The sequence below is a fragment of the Pogoniulus pusillus genome, chromosome 1 (assembly GCF_015220805.1).
Source record: "Pogoniulus pusillus isolate bPogPus1 chromosome 1, bPogPus1.pri, whole genome shotgun sequence".
In the NCBI taxonomy this organism is placed as follows: Eukaryota; Metazoa; Chordata; class Aves; order Piciformes; family Lybiidae; genus Pogoniulus; species Pogoniulus pusillus.
In genome coordinates, this window is record NC_087264.1 from 11,892,730 (window position 1) to 11,910,936 (window position 18,207).

Here is an 18,207-nt window from a genome sequence, read left to right on the forward strand (position 1 = left end):
AGATACCTACAGATCAAGAACCTATCACTTTGCTGCTCCTCTCACTTCTGCCAGAACATTTTCTGCACTCCCTGTCAAGGAATCACATTGAAAAATAACTTGTAAAGCTTTAAAATTGAGTTATCCCAACAGTGGACACTGACAGCCTCAACAGATCCGTGACACCAGCTAAGCCATTTATTCAGCCTCCCATCAGCCGGTACTGACATTTGACAGGGGTCAGCCCTCAGGTTACATAATTGCTCCAGAGTTTCTGGAGATATTTTCTTTCTAAAACTAAGTGTTTCAGAGTTTCATTCGAGTCTCCAAGCATCATTTGGGATGCAGAATTTTGGAAGGGTGTCACATTTGCTCAGCAGCTGCCAGGAAACAAGAGTAACAGGAGAAGGCTTGTTCATTTTGCTGTTTCCAAAGCAGCTTTTCTTTCATGCTGTGGGTCAGGATGGTGCTGACCCTGTAAGGCAGCAGTGAGAGAAAAGCAGTCAAGGTTACGGACAGCTCAGGCTCCTCATAAAATGATGACTCATTCAAAGCCAGGCAAGGAGAGGGTGACTGTAATACAGAAGACTGAGGAGGTGCTGAGTGAGACAGTGCTGGGGTTGGGTGATGAGAGCTGGTTTCAAGGCCATGACTCCTGCCCTGGACAGTGATGTTGCCTAATGGTTTAGGCAAGGGAGTCAGGAGCAATGCCCCAACCCACATCGCTGCCAAGACTGTGGCATCTTCAGTGGTCTTGTTACTCAAATAAAAATATTTCCTCACTTCCCAGGAAAGCTTCTGTGTCTTTTTTCCAGTGTGATTTGAGATTCTGAAATGAAAGTAGAGTGATTTCTAACAGCCTCTTGCAAATATACCCCCCTGAAAAATGGACATGGGCACAACAGGCAGACAAAAGACATGGACGCGATGGACATTACAGACCAAGAGGTGGGTAGAGAAGAGGCTTTCCTTCCATCTCTGGTCTTGCAGGCAGGCAAGGGCCCTGATGCCTGCTTCCTGGCTGGCTGCTCTGGAGGAGACAGAAATTATAAGAGGAACCACCAACAGCAGATAAAGCAAACCAGAAAGGTTTATGAAGAGAAATGGTTGCCTAAGACTTCCACGAGGTGTCAGCAACAGCTACTATTCAACACGGCTGAACAGAGGCGCCTGGGGCTGCCATTTGCCTCTTTACCTGGTGCCTTCTCATCAAAGAAAAGCAAGTCCTGTCTAGTGACTACCAACAGCTCTGCCTTCTTGTCTCTCCACAGGCCAGCACAGGACAACTAATCTCTGTCCCCTGACTAAGGACAACAAAGCAGAGCAGTCCCCATGCAGGGCCTGGAGCCCAAGGATCAAACCAATACACCTGCATATCATCCCTGACCTAAGAGCTCACTGGCTAAATCAGGATGGACAAAGTGGCATTACTGCACCCCTTCTACAGGTGGGATAATGTGACACAGTGAGATTAAACTGGAGGTCAGGGATGTGACTGGAAGGGGACAGTGTGTATATTGAAGCCCAGCACCCATACTGCAAACCTCTGACTCTGATCAAACATTACCTCTCTGAAGATCTTTATTTTTAGCCAAATGGGACATTAGGTGTTGTTGATGGGACTTGTTGATGAAGACACCAGAGCCAGAGGCTCAAAGCGAAGTGCTTTAAGCTCTGCTGCTCTAGCCCACAACAGATCTAAGGCTGTGGTCTCTGCTGACCCTTGTTCCAGAGTCTGCTTCTAAGCATACAGACTGGCAAATGTTGAGAGTCAAACCTGTACACAAAATCTTCGCAAGGACTGGAGAAAAACCTTTATCTTTCATCTCTGTTCAAAGATCAGGGGTGTCATCTCTGTCAGTCTTTCAGCTCATGCTCAAAACCAGCACTAAACCTTAGCTGTATGTGCTCACTGATACTGCCTGTTTTCATACTGCTTTTAATTGCACCCACAGTCATGTCCGTTAAATCAGGATGATCCTGCCCTCAATTCAATGAAAACCTCAGGAAATAAATGATATTGGCTGCAAGACTCAGCAGAGCTTTCTGCCTTTGTACACTTACATGTGTACAAAGTTTCAGTAATGTTAAGCAAGTTTTAATTGATCATTGGCTGGAGAAACCAAAGGATGTCCTGGAGGAGGGTGAAGGAAAAAATACCTGTAAGATGATACGTCACATTAGTCGAAATGTGATTGCACAGTGATCTTAATCTTTTGCCAAGGAACCTGTGATAAGCCCTCTCATAGTCGGATCAGTAATAAGATCAGTTACTTAATTCTAAGTGATTAAAACCAGGCTGGACTGCAAACAAACAAGTCAGGCCTGTGGGTCTGCATGTGAAAAAAAACCCAACAAACTAGATATAAATAGCTAACTAACTATACACACACACATACATGTATTTATACACCCACACATATCTGTATTGGCAAATCATAGAATCATAGAATCAACCAGGTTGGAAGAGACCTCCAAGATCATCCAGTCCAACCTAGCACCCAGCCCTAGCCAATCAACTAGACCATGGCACTAAATGCCTCAGCCAGGCTTTTCTTGAACACCTCCAGGGACGGTGCCTCCACCACCTCCCTGGGCAGCCCATTCCAATGGGAAATCACTCTCTCTGTGAAGAACTTCTTCCTAATATCCAGCCTATACCTACCCTGGCACAACTTGAGACTGAGATGATCTGATGATACTGTGATACTGTATGTAGCCATAATCTCATAAAATGGAAACAACCTAGGCTATTGTATTTCATCACTAGTTCTGGCCACACCACAAACAATTTCTGGGGCAAATGTAATACTTTTTCTCCATCACAGCACACAAACAGGCTGCCATTCCCACAGGCAGGCCCCTGCTTTGGATAAATGTGAAAAATACACTTTGCAGACAGGGGCTACTCTCGGGGTTACCCTCTGGCTGCAAGGCAGCAAGAACTCAGCACACTTTGCCCTGCTTTTCAGCTAGTGCTGGGACTCCGAGCACCCTGTGATTGTATCTGGTTCCTTCCTATCTATAGGAGAACTTAGCCTATGAAAAACAGTGCCACTTCCACAGCAAAACCAGTAATTTCCTGTGCAAAAGCCAATTTGGCTTTGTGACTGTGCTAATGCTCTGCCTTTGAACATCGACATCACTTGTGGAAAATGAATAGAAAGGGCTGGGCAACTTTGCACGTCACCTCACCAGACCTTCAAATTGGCGGCAATATCCCTGGCAGAGCAGGGAAAGGATCTGGCATTCATGGGCAGAGAGGGTCATCTCCCAGAGCAGGCAGCACTGCTGCCATCAGCAATGGGTGGCAAGGCACAGGCAGGTGAGGCTGCTCAGGACATGAAATAAGTGCCACAGTAGTTGCTATTTTAAAACCCTTTCTTTAGATCCTGTGCTTTGGTACAAATTATTCCATGCCTGCTAGTAATAGGATGCGACTCCCAGTGGAGTGCCCCAGAGACAGCAGGGAGTGGTAGAGGAGGCTGCCTTTAATGAGTTTCCTTCTGGAACTGGACACAAGTGATGAAAGAGGATTTTCCACGCCATGACTGACATCTGAGATGCCAGGAGCTGCGGTGGATCCACAGGGATCCTCAGATGATGCATCACACTGACAAACACCGGACATAATTCTCTCCAGCAAAGCAGCTCAGCACATGTTACCTTGATTTTTCTTCTCTCAGATGTGGTCGCTGAGAGTTTCTGAGTATGACAGTGACATGCAGTGTTCTGCCTGGCTTGGCCACCTGCCTTCATGCTCTCACAGACCCCCCTGGGTTTTGGTGTAAGCATCATGTGGCAGGGAAGAAGTTACAAAGCAAACTGAGCACAGTTTAAGCATTGTTTCCCCAGCTCAATGATGGTTCAGAAGAAGCACAACAAAGGGAGCAGTTGTTCCTCACCAGCTTCGTTCTCAGTAGGGTCAAGGGGAGAAGTGGCAGCGTCCTGTGGGATCTGACCACCCCCAAGCAGCTTCACAGAGTGGGCTGCAGATGCCTGGCAATCCCCTGCAGTGTGCAGAGGTGCACAGCGTGCTGGTTGTGGAAAAGGCTTGCCTATTCCAGTGGTGATCAGCAGAAACTGCGTTCTCAAGCCAGCAAGGGAAAGGCTGGGGAACCCCCAGGACAGAGCTGTCAGCCATGAACCCGACAGCAAATGGCACTGCCTGCTTGCAGGAAGCCTGGTTGAGAAGGTGATGGCTGCAAGTGGGAGAGACGACAGGGATCAAAGACATGGTGCAAGACAGGGAAATGCTGCGAACCCACTTGGCAAGGGTAAGAATGGAGGAGACTGAGGACTTTACTGTCAGTAAGGAAGACTCATGAGAAGGCAAATCCTGGTTGTGACAGTACCTCCTTTTCCAATGCTGTTACCTGTACAGGCACATTTTGGGGCCAAGAGACTGCAGGTGTCCCAGGGCAGAGTGTGGTGCAGGTCCGCTGGCAGTGCCAGGCTCACCCCATGGCACCATCACCTTCTTGCATTTGCATAGCCAAAGCCTGACGGGTGGCTCTCAGACAGGCGGCGGTCAAATGTCACAAAGTGGGACAAGTGAGAGCCGTGAGTTTTACAGCAAGCACATGTGCACACACGTGGCTGTCTGCAGCTGGTGCCAGCTGAAGGGCAGTACCAGCCTCTGTCCGGGGACGAGCCAAGAACTGGCATGGGCCAGGCTGGGCCCTGGCAGGGCAGTCAGGTAGGTGTGACTCCATCTGTCTGGGACTCTCTGCGTGCAGGGCACTGCATGTCTGCAGCATTACTATGCCCAGGAGCGTTCAGATATCCCAAAGCACAAGTCTCCCTGTGACCCAGCAACCATGCCCCCAAGACCCCCTATGTCCTGGGTCCTTGTGTGTTCTGGATCCCATGAACTCCGTATCCCGTGCCCCTGGGACGCTTCGCTGTCTGCACACAACATCCCCTAGACCCCACGGCCCCAAGGAGTCCAAGTGCCTCTGACTCCATACACCCTGGGCTCCATGCCCCCCAGCCACATGATCCGGAGGGCCCATCTCCTGTGGATCCCATGCGCCTGGGACTATGACCATGCCCCACGATTGTCTGTGTCCAGGTCTCGGTGTGCTGCGGACCCCACAGACTTGGAACCCCAATTGCCCCAGCACCCTATGTGCTCTGCCCCTCGGACTCCACCGCTAGGCCCCATGCTCCCAGGACCCCCCGGCCCTAGGGCACCTGGGACCTCATGAGCCTTCACTCCGGGCCCCGCCACGCCCTGGCACCCCGGCCCCCGGAGCCCGCCCCGCCGGCCCCCTCGGCCGTGGCGCCCCGCCGGGGCTCGCAGTCGCCAGCCAAGTTTCTTGGAACTTTGCCTCCGGTGACGCAGGCGCGGGCGCAGGGCCCCGTCCTCCCGGCGCAGCCAATGGGCGCCCGGGGGAGCCGCGGCGGCGGCCAATCGGCGGCGGCTGGACAGTTCCCCGGTCCTGACCGACCTTCACCGCCCGGGGCGGGGGTGGGGATAAAAGGGCCCCGCGGCGGCGCGCGCCACGCTCCCGGCACCGGCCCCCGCCCCTCGCTGCGGCGGCAGCGGCGGCCACCGGCAGCGGCACGGCGGGTGCGGCGGAGAGGTGAGTGCCGAGCGCGGCAGCGGCGGGTCAGGGTCCGGTGCACCGGAGGTACGGGCGTCTCGGGCACGAAGACGAGGCCGTTGCTGTGGATCGGGTTTCCGTGCGCCGAGCACACGGGCGTCCCCTACACCGAGGGGAGGCGGTTCTCATGCAGCGAGTTCCTGTGCACCAGGGCTGTGGGAGTCCCGTGAGCCGGGCTCCCTCGCACCGCAGTACGGGTGTCCCCTGCGCCGGCGGCGCGGTTCGGTTTGCAGGGCTGCCGCGGCTCGCCTCGCGCGCCTGCCCGCCGTGCCGGTGGCGGGACTGGGGGGTAGGCCGGTGGGGAGGCGGACGCACCCGGAGACCCCCGGCCCTGCGGTACTGACCACCCTTACCCTCCTCCAGGTCCGGGTCCGATGAGGTCTCTGTGCGCCGGTGTGAAAAGTAGCCCCCGACGGAGCCCGATTCCCCGCCATGCCCTGGAGCGTCCAGTGGGTCGGCGGCCGCGGCGCCCAGTCCCAGAAGCAGTGCAAGAAATCCTCCTTTGCCTTCTACCAGGCAGTGAGGGACCTGTTGCCAGTCTGGTTTCTGGAGGACATGCGGACCATGGAGGTCTTCCACTGGGAGGATGGGGGCAAGGTGAGCGTGTACTCGCCCTCAGAGGCCCTACTCTATGCGCTGGTGCACGACCATCAGCCCTATGCACGGCACCTGTTGACTAAGTTTCCTCAGAGTGCCCTGGCAGCGCCCAGCCAGAGCTTCAGCTGCTGCCAGTCTTCGGCCCCGCACCTGGTCATGGCTGTCCGCTACAACCGGATCCGCATCCTCTTTCGAATCCTCAAGACCATCCAAGCCTTCCCGCAGAGTGACAGAGCTGGCCACTTGGACCGCCAGGGCTGCAGCCGGGTAGAGGGTGGCAAGACAGCCTTACACGTGGCCTGTGAACTGGTGCGACCCGAGTGCTTGCTCCTACTGCTTGGGCACGGTGCATCTCCCTGCTTGCAGGATAGTGCTGGGAATACCCCTCTTGACACCTTGCTGCAGCAGATTGCCCACACGCCAGCAGCTAACATGCGTGCCAAGCTCCTCTGCCTCGACTGCCTCTTCTTCTTTGTGCCTCAGGACCTCCAGTTCACAATGAAACAGCAACTGTTGGACAGTCGCCAGCAGTGGCAGGACCTGCTCGGGGAGAACAGGTTCCAGTGCCTGGTGGGTTTGGTTCCCCCATCACTGTTTGTTGGAGCCATGCGTGTCTTGATAAGGACCATTTCACCTGAGCAGTTCCCAGAGGCTCTGGATGATCTGCCTCTGCCTCATTTTCTGAAGCCTTTGGACTTGAAACTGGAGAGCTAGAGGGGTGGTATGAGAGCCTCCAGCTCACCTGACAGAAATAGACTGTTGTGCTGCAAACTCATCAGTATACGAAGCTGCAAATGCAGCAGCCACGTATCTGTTTTAATTAGAACTGCATTTTAAAACCTAATTATATCCAGCACTTTACAATATATATTTTATTTAAAGATCCTTGTGGTGAGGTCTGCACTGTGTTTTATAAAGACATTCTATGGCATGGACAAATGAGGGTATGTGGGAGAATATATTTGTAAATAGATCTGAATAAAACAGAGGCAGATGCAATCAAAATATGGAGTGAAAAGCCTGAAGTGGCATGTACCCTGGAACAGCATGCACGGGGTAGGAGTGTGTCTTTTTGTTAGGATTTCCCTGTTACATAAGCCTTGCAGTCCTGGAACAGGATAACTCCTTTTTTACAGCTCTCCTAATACTTCTTGGCAAGGATGTGAGGGTTTTTTTAAAGGCACAGATGACAACTTCCTCATCTCGTACACAAGATTAAAAAGAAGCCAGATGATATTAAAATATCTTTAAACAATGTTGGTGGGGATGTGCAGATGACAAAATACTTTAAAATGTATGTAAGTAATGGTTGGTTTCTCTACAGAGTTACCTCTGTTCCCCTTGGAAAGCCAAGGTGCTTGCAATGAGGTAGAGGACAGCAGGCGTGCACACACTGCTCTGGCAGGAGGCAGGAATAGACCCTGCAGCCCTTCTGCCTGATTGCTGCAGGGTGAAAGGGTAGCACTAAGGAGGGACAGCTTCCTTCTGCCTGCCCTCTATGCCCAGAGGCTTAGCTTCTGTCCTCTCCCGTTCCAGTCCCCAGCAGGATGTGATGGCTTAGGCAGTCTTCATGTCCATTTTGAGTAGCCTGAATATCTGGTCTTCTCCTATCTCATCTGAGATGCTTCAAGGTATGAAAAATCTTTGCAGCTGCTCCAGATCTAAAATCCCTGTAAGGGTAAGGTACTGCTTCCAGCAAAGTCCTGAGCAAAAAGTATAGATTCAGTTCTTTGCAACCTTTACAGCATTCTGGGCAGTCTTCCCTGTAAAACTGGCACTGTCCCTGCCTGCTCTGAAGGGAACGGGCTGGCTCCACAAGCATTGTAATGGTAGCAGTCTCATAGGCCACAGCACTGCAGCTTTGCCTCTGTTTTTAGTCATCAGTGAAACTGTAGGGTTTTGTTTCAGTGCTTACATTTGTAGCCAGGAAGTTGTTTGCCACTTGAACTATTTCAGCACTGCTCCCTTTGGGATTATCAAGGAACTGATGTGCTCGGAGAGAAAAGGCCAGATTCAAGCCACAAATCCCTTTATTCATGAACTGATTTTGTTAGAAAAGAAGAAAACCAAAGAATGAAGCACTATAAGCTGTTTGTGCTTCAGCAGAGTGGTATTTCATCTAAAATAATCTCTATACTGCCTGCACAATAAAAGATGAGCCATACTTCTGAAATTTGAGATGCAAGAGAAAGAAGATTGCTATTCTTAGACTGATGGCACTGAAACTGTTTCCTAGAAGAGCAAGTCTTCCTTTTTCCCAAGAAACAAAGCTAACATGTGCTCAGGCTAATTACTATGGGAAATTTAGATCCCTTAGTAGAGAGCATAAAACAGCTCTAACTATTCTCTTTAGCTACCTTGTTGATAGTACAAAAATCCAAAGAACTGGTCCCTCAGCCACTTCATTAAAAATATCTATGTTGCTAAATTCTTCTGAGTACACTGTAAAGCAGACGGGTCTATGCACACGGAGAAGTGCCTTGTGAAGGGAAAAGAGCAGGTGGGGCATGGGAGGACAGGTTCATCAGCCTGGCTGACAAAGACATAATGCGAGTCAACAGGAGGGAGTCGGTCAGTTGCACTGAGTGCTGGAAGATGCTACTGCTCCCGAGCTGGGAGGGTAATTACACATTGGAACACATGATGGGCTGGGCAGGACATAAGCCTGTTAAAGGAACAAGAATTCAAGGCCAAAGCTGCCCCTGCAATTCCCTACAGCCCCCCCACCAGCTCTTAAGTAATTCACTTCAGCGGAAGTGTCACCTCAATATGTTGCAGTGGGTCCAAAGTCAGCCAATTGTTGAGCTCCTCCTGTTCCAGGACAGAAGTCAAACCTAGTGCTGAGTCCATGCTGGGTTCACTCTGCTGAAGGTCACTGATTGACCTTGCTACGTGTGGCTCATTGACATGTCTGAGCCGAGAGAAACTGTGAGCAAACTCCACCCATGACTACAGATTACTCACCCAACTGGGTCCAGGCTTGTTTTTCAAACAGTCACAGCTTGGAAAAAGGCTGGGGCTTCTCAGATTAGGAAACAAGTCCTTTGTTTATAGACCAAGCAACAGTGGCATCAGCATTCCTCAGACTAACTTGCCAGCATCTCTGTCCTCTGCCACCTTTGGAGCACAGTGGAGTGCAGGCTCCACAGTCCTTTCATTTCTCTGTCTCTGGGTGAAGGCTGCCAGCAAAAATGCCAGTTTGTGCCAAATGCAACACCACTGCCAAGCTTAGTAAAGCAAACACAGACAGTCATGTCTCTGAGAAGAGTGCTGTCACTGCCAGAGACAGGGAACTTGCCACAAAGGTGTAGGAAAGACAATTCACCAAGTTCTAACACCATGAGAGCACAGGGGTAAGGATATATACTCAAAAAAGCTCTGCCTTACCTGCACAGGTTAATCTAGTCAGACAAGGAAAATGGCTTATCTGTAGGAAATGCTTTCAGAAGCATACAAGGCAATAAAGCCAGCTACTGAAAAGCTTAGCTACTGCCACTTCCTCTAAAAAACTTCTAACATGACACAGTGATGAAGTAATACATTTTTCTGATGTATTGCTCAAGCAGAGCAACAGAATCCCATTTTCTAGTACAAAGTAGTGTTACTGTCACAGGTGAGAAGGGCCTGAAACACTCTCATTCAGAAAGGGGAGAGAGGAAGCACTGAGTTACTTTTCATTTTTGACTCTGCAATCGACTCCTCTTTGCAGCTCCTTTAAATATTTCATGAGTTTAAAAAGTTAGCCTGTCTGGAGTCTACTGAAATTGGCTAAAGTGTGCTAAAGCTTAAGTCTTTTTTAATCTTAAGTAATTTTAAAGATGGGTTTGGGACCTTTAACAGTCTTATTTTGCCCAAAATACAAAGTAGAGAACTTAAATTGACATGAACACAAAACTAGATGGTTTTAATAGTAAAAAAAAATATCTCTTACTATAACATTTCTCTCAGTTTTGCTCTCCTGCATCCTTGTTCTTGCCATGGTCACAGCCTGGCATAAGCGTTGCCAGAGGCAGGCACCTTAAATTTGGCAGAAGATGCAGATGCTACTACACACACCTGAAAATCACTTGGTTTATGAATAAAGCATAGATATGGAATATCAAGCCTAACATCAGCTGAACAGTCAGCATGGCACAAAGAATACCTGCTGCAAATTGGTAAGGGTTTCACACTGTTTCAGAGAAGCAGAAACAGGATTGCTGATGAACAGGCTCCTCTGTGCAGATAGGTTTTGAAAACCAAAATAAGTAAAGGTGAAAAGGAAAAGAGCTAAACTGCTGTGAGAGGAGGCCTTGGCTACAGGCAGGGCTGCAATTACAAGCTGGTTTGAAAATAGCAAAGACAAAGATCCAGCACAGAGGCATACAGAGACTAGAAATGTGCAAGGCTGCCAGCTTTTGCTTCCTAATCCCTGGTTGTCCTTCATGTGGTGTTCAAGTCATCTGGGTTTTTTGCCTGCAATATAATGAATCTATTGACATCAGCAGATCATTATGCATTGCATCACTCCATCTTCAGATCAGTGCTCCCAACTAGGCAATCAAGGCATCCGTGCCACATGCTTAATATTTAACAGCACTCTTAAGTCCTTGCAAACCAATTTTCACAACACCTGTGTTAAAAACAGTTACTTCCATCACTGCTTGGTGTCAGCAGTTGTCTGAGGTTAGCTCACCATTAATTCCCAGTCTGGTCTCAGTGGTCTCTCCTCCACTTACAATGTGTGAAAAAGAACCTCTGCTTACTACTTGATCAGACCACATCAAACTGACCTGTATTATCATGCACAGCAATCAACTCTATAGTGTTCCATGTTCCAAGGCTGCTTCTTGCACTGATTTACTCCTGCTCTCTCCACCAAGCAGGTAGACATGCTAGTTGTAGAGCAAGAACAGAAGGAGCAGAGTTCTCTTGCAAAACATAACTCATCAGTCATAGCAGGAAACAGAAATACAGCTGTCAAAAACGTCACAGACCCCTCATTGTTGCTGGAAGAAAGGGATCTAAATTCATCTGGGAAAAGGAGGTTCTCCTCACATGCCCTGCTGATGTTGAGATACTGGAACGTGTCCAGAGAAGGGTGACAAAGCTGGTGAGAGGCCTGGAACACAAACCCTGTGAGGAGAGGCTGAGGGAGCTGGGGGTGTTTAGCCTGGAGAAGAGGAGGCTCAGGGGTGACCTCATTGCTGTCTACAACTACCTGAAGGGACATTGTAGCCAGGTGGGGGTTGGTCTCTTCTCCCAGGCAACCAGCAACAGAACAAGGGGACACAGTCTCAAGTTGTGCTGGGGGAGGTCTAGGCTGGATGTTAGGAGGAAGTTCTTCACAGAGAGAGTGATTGCCAGTGAAATGGGCTACCCAGGGAGGTGGTGGAGTTGCCATCCCTGGAGGTGTTCAAGAAAAGCCTGGATGAGGCACTTAGTGCCATGGTCTAGTTGATTGGAAGGGCTGGGTGCTAGGTTGGACTGCATGACCTTGGAGGTCTCTTCCAACCTGGTTGATTCTATGACCAGTATCTCTTTGCCCAGTGGTTCAGCTGATACAGGGAAAGACCACATATGTCAACAAAGCAAATACTGAGAAGCCTTGAAGCTTCTCATCACGTTTAGGAGTTATTGCTAAAGCTCGAAGAGTCTAGTAATCTAGTATAAATTGTGTATGACACAGGCTGGCAATTCCTATGTTAGGTCTCTCACATCTGATTAACTTGCAGCATCTGCCTTAAGTCCAACCTTATTTTATAGATTTTTAAACAGAGGAGCATCCAAGACCCTCTGATGAACCTGTGGCTAAGCCAAGTAAAGGTCTCAACCAGACCTTCTCAGTCCTTCATCTGTCCCTAATGCACAAAACATCTTCTGCCATCAACCCTGCCTCCTTCTTCTGTAGGATAAAAAAATAATCATTTCCTAATGCAAGTGCAAGAATTGCTGAGAATGGATTTAAGTCAGCAACGAGGAAGGCAGAGACCCACTTCAGAAAAGAAGGAAAGGTAGAATGGGGTTCAGCTCTGCAAAAAAGCTTTAAGCGGCATATGAGCCAGTAAGACAGGACCCTGGGAGAGCTCCACTCACACCAGTCACTGTAAAGTTATGTGCAAATCAATCTGTCTCCTTCAGGAAAACCTATTAGACCCCAAAAATTCAATTTCCAAATTCAGGCCTGATGCAACCAATTCTGAGCCACTTGCATGCCTCAGAATTGAGGAGAAACCATGGACCAGTCTCCCCTCCCCTGTGTTCCCCACCTAAAGCAAACACAAGCAGGAAGCTCCACGGATCTCAAGAGGGAGATGAACAAGGCCCAAGGGTCAGCCAAGCCCTTCCCTTAGGGTCCTCTGTGGAAAGCAATGGAAGGAGGCCAAAGGAAGAAAGGCTTCCAGGAAGAAAGCACTTGGCTGCACTCCTCAGCCAGCTTTGAGGCGGACAGCATCCTCCCTGCCTCTAGGCTCCCTCATTCCTGCACCATTTGCCATGGATCCCCTCCTACAGCTTCATGGCTTTGAGGGCAAATGGTCCTCTGCTCCTTTGTTCCAGCCCCAGTGGCAATTACTGCTTTGATGTAAGGGTGTTCTTTTGGCATGATGTTTATTTTATAATCATTAGGTTTCTTCTTTTTAATGATGCAAGCAAATTACAGCAAACATATTTTACTGCAGCACATTCATAATGCCATTTCCCCGACAATGTCTGAGGCAACATTTTAGAGCAAAACCTAAAAGTAACTTCTAACTCACAGTAAGAGGATGAAGTCCTTTGAGAAGATGTTTTTGAACATCTCTTCCTCCAAAACCATCTGTTAGTGCTCTCCTGTTCTCTCCCACTTCTGCAATAAGGAAAGCTATTGATGGTTAGTGACTCAAAGTGACAAAATAGAAAGACACAGAGTCTCAGACTGATTTCAGTCTTTTGTTTATGACATGCACAGGCAGGGCTACGGCCAAAGGCAGGCTAGACAAAAGTCTTGACAAGTAATAGAGATGACCTGAGTGACTGCTCATTCAACAAGAGAGGTACATTACCTCTTTAACTTATAATACATTAGCAGATTTGCCCAGCCAGAGGGGTGCCAGGATCTTAAGGATCATAGAGCTTAGAAAAAATGAGAGCACCATAGGGCCACAACCATCTGATAGAGCCACTGCAGAGCTCTCAAAGACAGCAAAGGGAAACACATGCCAGCAGGAAGAGCACGACATTCCCTTAGGTTTGTATCCTCCTTCAAATAACCAAGGTTTGACTCAGTTTTGCTGCCACCTCATCTCTGTCAGTAGCAGCACCAAGGCTATAGTTAGACTGAGAACACTGGCAAAAAAATACCTACTGAGACAGCCCTGAGGGCAGACCAGAGGAGTCACTTGCTGTGTCACTCATCAGGCAGAATATTCTGAAGGATAAAACTTCAAAGTGAAATGCCAGCTGTGCAGCTAAGGTTGTGTGTGTACCACCCAGGTTACCTTAACATCAGCTGTGGTGTTGGAGCTCTGTTAAACATGCTGGCTGGAGATGGCCAGTTCACATAACAACAACATCATCCCAACCTTTGTCATAGGTCCCCTCATCAGTCAGGGCTATGATACCAGGCTCTAGGTGAGACTCAAGGTATATCTTCTCGTAATGCTTTGCTCCAGTCAGTTTGGTGACTCAGGGGGCGATGCCTCTCCTGAGGGGTATGCCAGGCTGGGTGTGCAGCAGAAGGCACTCCACTATCCATTCCTTTTCTCAGGATTAAAGCCCTCTCCACTCGTACAGCCTGTCCTGCCCCGACCCATTCCAGCACTGCTTACAATCACACTCTCAGGATGCAGGGGAAGCACAATACCAGCATGGTGATGAGAGATGAGCATGGCCACAATTCAAACTATCCTTCACTGCTGAAAAGACTTGGCAAGTCCTGGTTCCCCAGTAAGATCAGATCCCCAGGAAAGCTCTGAGTTGGAGGCTCCTGGGGTTTGAGGAGGAAAGCACAGCCAGACATTGGAGCCAAGCACCACAACACTTGTATCATGAATGCTGTGAGAACTTAAGGACCTAATTCTTCGGTATCGCATGGTATCAGCTCTGCATACACACATGCTTAGATATGCCTAGCAACGATATGTCTGTGGCACTGCTACACTGCCCACGGGATGAACAGCCAGCTTCGCATCTCATCTTCCCCCATATTTGTTTGGAGACACAGAGCAGTTAAATCCCAGCTTCTGAGCTGGGATTGAGCTCTTTCTCAAGTAATGGCAGTAAATACTTTTATTACAAGAAGTGTCTGGCTCAGTATTGCCCTGCAGCAGCCAGAGCAGCTGCCTTTAACTCCTCGAGTCTCACAGGCACTCAAGCTAGCTAGCAGCACACCCTGTTCTGTAACAGGCCATGCTGCACCTGCAAACAGCATTTTTGCTTGTACAAGCTAGGGAGTTATCAGGCACATTTTCTCAGCCAGAGGCATAAAGAGAATCACAATCCTCTACACTCTGCTAAAACATCAGCAGGCCTCTGATGTGTTCCCATCCTCTTTCCAAATCTGATCTATGGCAGGAGGAGAAAAAATAAAGGTGAGCAAATTGCTTTGCTGCGCCTGATAATAAGAGAGTAATTTTCCAAGCTCGAGCCAGACAGAAGGGAGGAGTAACACAGAGCTTGGCCCTGCCCACCTCCAACTCAAAAGGAACAGCTCTGCTTAAATCCTGTGCCGTTCAGAGGGTGCTAAGAAGCACTGAGCACTACCTTTGGGAGGTGCTAAGTCCCAGCTGGCAGACTGGATCTGCATCTATGCACCCTCTCAGCATTTGCAGTTCATGCATGGAGAAGTGGAGCTGTACTGTACCAAAGCAAGAATACAGAGCTGGGAGGGTATTCGGAAGTCTTTTGTTCAGGAATCAAAAGAAGCCTTTCCTGCCTCCTGCTTGGGATTTGATGCTTTAGAAACTGGTTGCTCAGATACCAAACAAATCTTGTGTAGACTCCCTGTTAAAACAAAACCATAGAAAATTATGCAACCAAATCCCTCCTTTGGAATGTGACCTTACCAGGCCCTATTTGTTAATTAGGATACAGCTAAGCTTTCCTCAGATCCAAACTTGACATTGATGCAGCTGACTCTGTAGGAGAAACTCTTCCTGTTGTACATGCTGGTTGAATGCAATATTGACCACAACTGTCCTTGATGACCTAAGCATTAAACACAATGTGGCAGAAAGATATGTGTCCCACCTTTTTCTATTATTGAGTGTTTGAATAAAAAAGCCTATTTGGCTGTCTGAGCTGATGACTTTTAGTCCTGCTGGCAAAAGGGATGAATGCAGTGCAATAGCAAGTCCTGAGCTCAGAACCTATGGAGAACCTGTATTCCTTGTGGCAGCAAAATGTGATACTCTAGCACAATGATTATGGCAGTTTTGCCTGCCTTCCTTCATCCCTGGCCTCTGCAGTAGGAAAACATAATTCGATATTGATTTGTTACTTATCAACAGAAGATGCACACATTCTACATGTTCAGAAGCCTCAACTTTCTGCTAGTGCTAATTCAGACCTACCAAAGAGAATACAGAAGGATATAAAGGTACTTAAAGAAGTGAAAACAGGGTGATACCACTTCTATAAAAGAATCAAGCAAAGCAAGAGAATATTAATTGGCTCTCAAAGATGTTCTCATCTGTTTACATTATTACAGGGATTGTTACATTTGACCAGTCTTAAATGCTTCATAGAATGGGACTGCCACAATTTCCTGACAACAGCACAACCTAATAAGCCTTATTGTCAGGAAATGTTTCCTGTCATTAAGCCAAATTATCCTTCCCTCATTCTTCTACAGGTCAGAATTATTCTCCTCAGCACTCCCTGAAACCATCATTTTACCTCTACTCACTCTAGCAACTGCAGATTAGAACAATATTCTTCAAAGGCTCCTTTGATTTTTATTCTTGCCCCCCTCTACAAATCATTATCTCTGCTCAGGTCATGACTATTAATTTCCTCAGGACCACTTCTTTCTGAAGTTCAGGTGCTTCCAGCTGTTTGTAGTAATCTAGATGGGAACATATCCTATCAGTGAGAAACAAAACTACTTTAGCACTATGCAATGCTTGTTTCACCCCAAACCAGGACCAAGCCTGCAAATATGCTACAAAACTTGCCACACAGCTCCTCCTGGGACTTGACTATCTTTTGAAAAGGTATGCCCCTGTTTCCCAGCAAGTGGCATAGAATGGCTTACAAAGACACTTCTTGCTTATCTGGAATACAGCAGAGCCATTGGGCTGAATGAAAAAAACAAAACAAAACAAGAAGATGGTTCCTTCCCCAAATGTCATCCATGTTAAAACTTCTGGAGTCATTGCCAAGGCAGACAGATAATCAGTACTTGGCTATCACTTCACACAAAGCAGATTAATTTATTTCACAAAATCTCTTGCCTGGGACAGCTTCCAAAAACATCAATTATTTGGCTGAACAGCAGTGAAACTGCCTCTAGAGATATGGCAAAGCTTTAGGTCCTAGTAATAATAATAGTCCTTGAAGCCATCTCAGGATTATTCTTCTTCATCCTGGAGAAAAGGTTTGAGGAGACTTTGTAGAAGCCTTCCAGTATCTGCAGGAGGCCTACAGGAAGGCTAGGGAGGGACTATTTACAAGATTTTGCAATGACAGGAGGAGGAAGAATGGGTTTAAACAGGCAGAAGGGAGATTTAAACTAGATGTTAGGAAGAAGTTCTTTACTGTGAGGGTAGTGAAACACTAGAAGAAGTTGCTCAGGAAGCTTGTGCATGCTCCCTCCCTGGAGTTGTTCAAGGCCAGGGTGGATGAGGCCTTGAGCAACCTGTTCTAGTGAGAGGTGTCCCTGCCTGTGTGTGTGGGGTTGGAACTAGATGATCTTTGAGGTCTTTTCCAACCTAAACCATTCTATGATTATCAAGATCCATTGTCATGAAAGCTTTGCCATGGATATACATAGGACTAAATATGAAAGACAAATGTTCCAATATTGCCTAGTTGCCTGGCTGTATTCTCACAAACCACTTTTCCAAAATAATAAAAAGATATTTTTTTTTCTAGCCACCACAGTATGGTTATAACTGTTAACAGCATTGCTTAAGTTTAACATGACAACCGAATTCAGACACTACAAAACTGCAGTTGGGAAAACAGCTAAGCCAAGAGATCGACACTACCACTGCTAATAAACAAAATCCCCCTAATTTCTAATAGTTATCAGACTATTTACTCTTTTGGGGAAAGCAAGAATATGTTACCCATTTCTACTGCAGCACTGTTTCTGGAGCAGTGATTCTCAATGATCCATCAGGCGCTGTCAAGTGCACCATATTTGGTTTACATGAGGGTACAACTTCTGCAGTGCTTTCAATACAAAGTACTTGGAAAAAGTGAAGGAAAACCTTCTGGGAAGTTTTAGGAGTGATCCAGGTTCAACTCACTCAAAAATGTGGGGAATCACTGTTTTAAATTTACTTATTCCATATAAGCTGGTACTTGTAAAACCAACAGAGATCAATAATAAAGATGAGAATCTTGAATGCAGAATACAAATAGGGTAATGATATGCAAATGATCTGGGTAGAGACAGGTCTAATCATTGGGTCCATTAGACAGAGGATTTAAAAATTACCCAGCTCAAGCTGGAAGTCACTGTGACTGATTAAGGTGCTCAAAAAATTGCAGATGGTAGATACAACAGCAGTGCTACGCATTTGGATGTGGTGCCTGAGAATATGGTTTAAGGGTGAACATTGTAAAGTAGGGATATTGATTGGACTTGATGATCCTAAGGGTCTTCTTCAACTGGAATGTTTCTGTGATTCCCCCAATGCTGAATTTTACATGAAAAACTGCATGTAATTTGGTGACATTCAGCATGAAGACAGCATGAAGGAAGCTGCTTTTGTAATGCTTGGTTGAGGATGTGATACACGTTTGTATTATGCTGACATGTTCCTTCCTGGCTGACTTTAAGAACTGTAGCCAGAAACCCTAGATCTAAACATGAATGCTTCAGCAGACAGACCTA

At 47.6% G+C, this 18,207-nt stretch overlaps 1 protein-coding gene across 1 annotated transcript; it reads left to right on the forward strand.

Annotated features, from left to right (window-relative positions):
* Positions 1 to 5,484: 5,484 nt before the first annotated feature.
* Positions 5,485 to 7,190, forward strand: ANKRD9 (ankyrin repeat domain 9). Its single transcript, XM_064169572.1, has 2 exons — positions 5,485 to 5,567; positions 5,952 to 7,190. Exon 2 carries the CDS (start codon positions 6,021 to 6,023, stop codon positions 6,897 to 6,899), a length of 879 nt encoding a protein of 292 aa, XP_064025642.1. The 5' UTR covers positions 5,485 to 5,567; positions 5,952 to 6,020; the 3' UTR covers positions 6,900 to 7,190.
* The last annotated feature ends 11,017 nt before the right edge of the window (positions 7,191 to 18,207 follow it).

Excerpts from the sequence above, each read along its gene's own strand:
- ANKRD9 (XM_064169572.1), top strand. The coding sequence starts at position 6,021 with ATGCCCTGGAGCGTCCAGTGGGTCGGCGGCCGCGGCGCCCAGTCCCAG.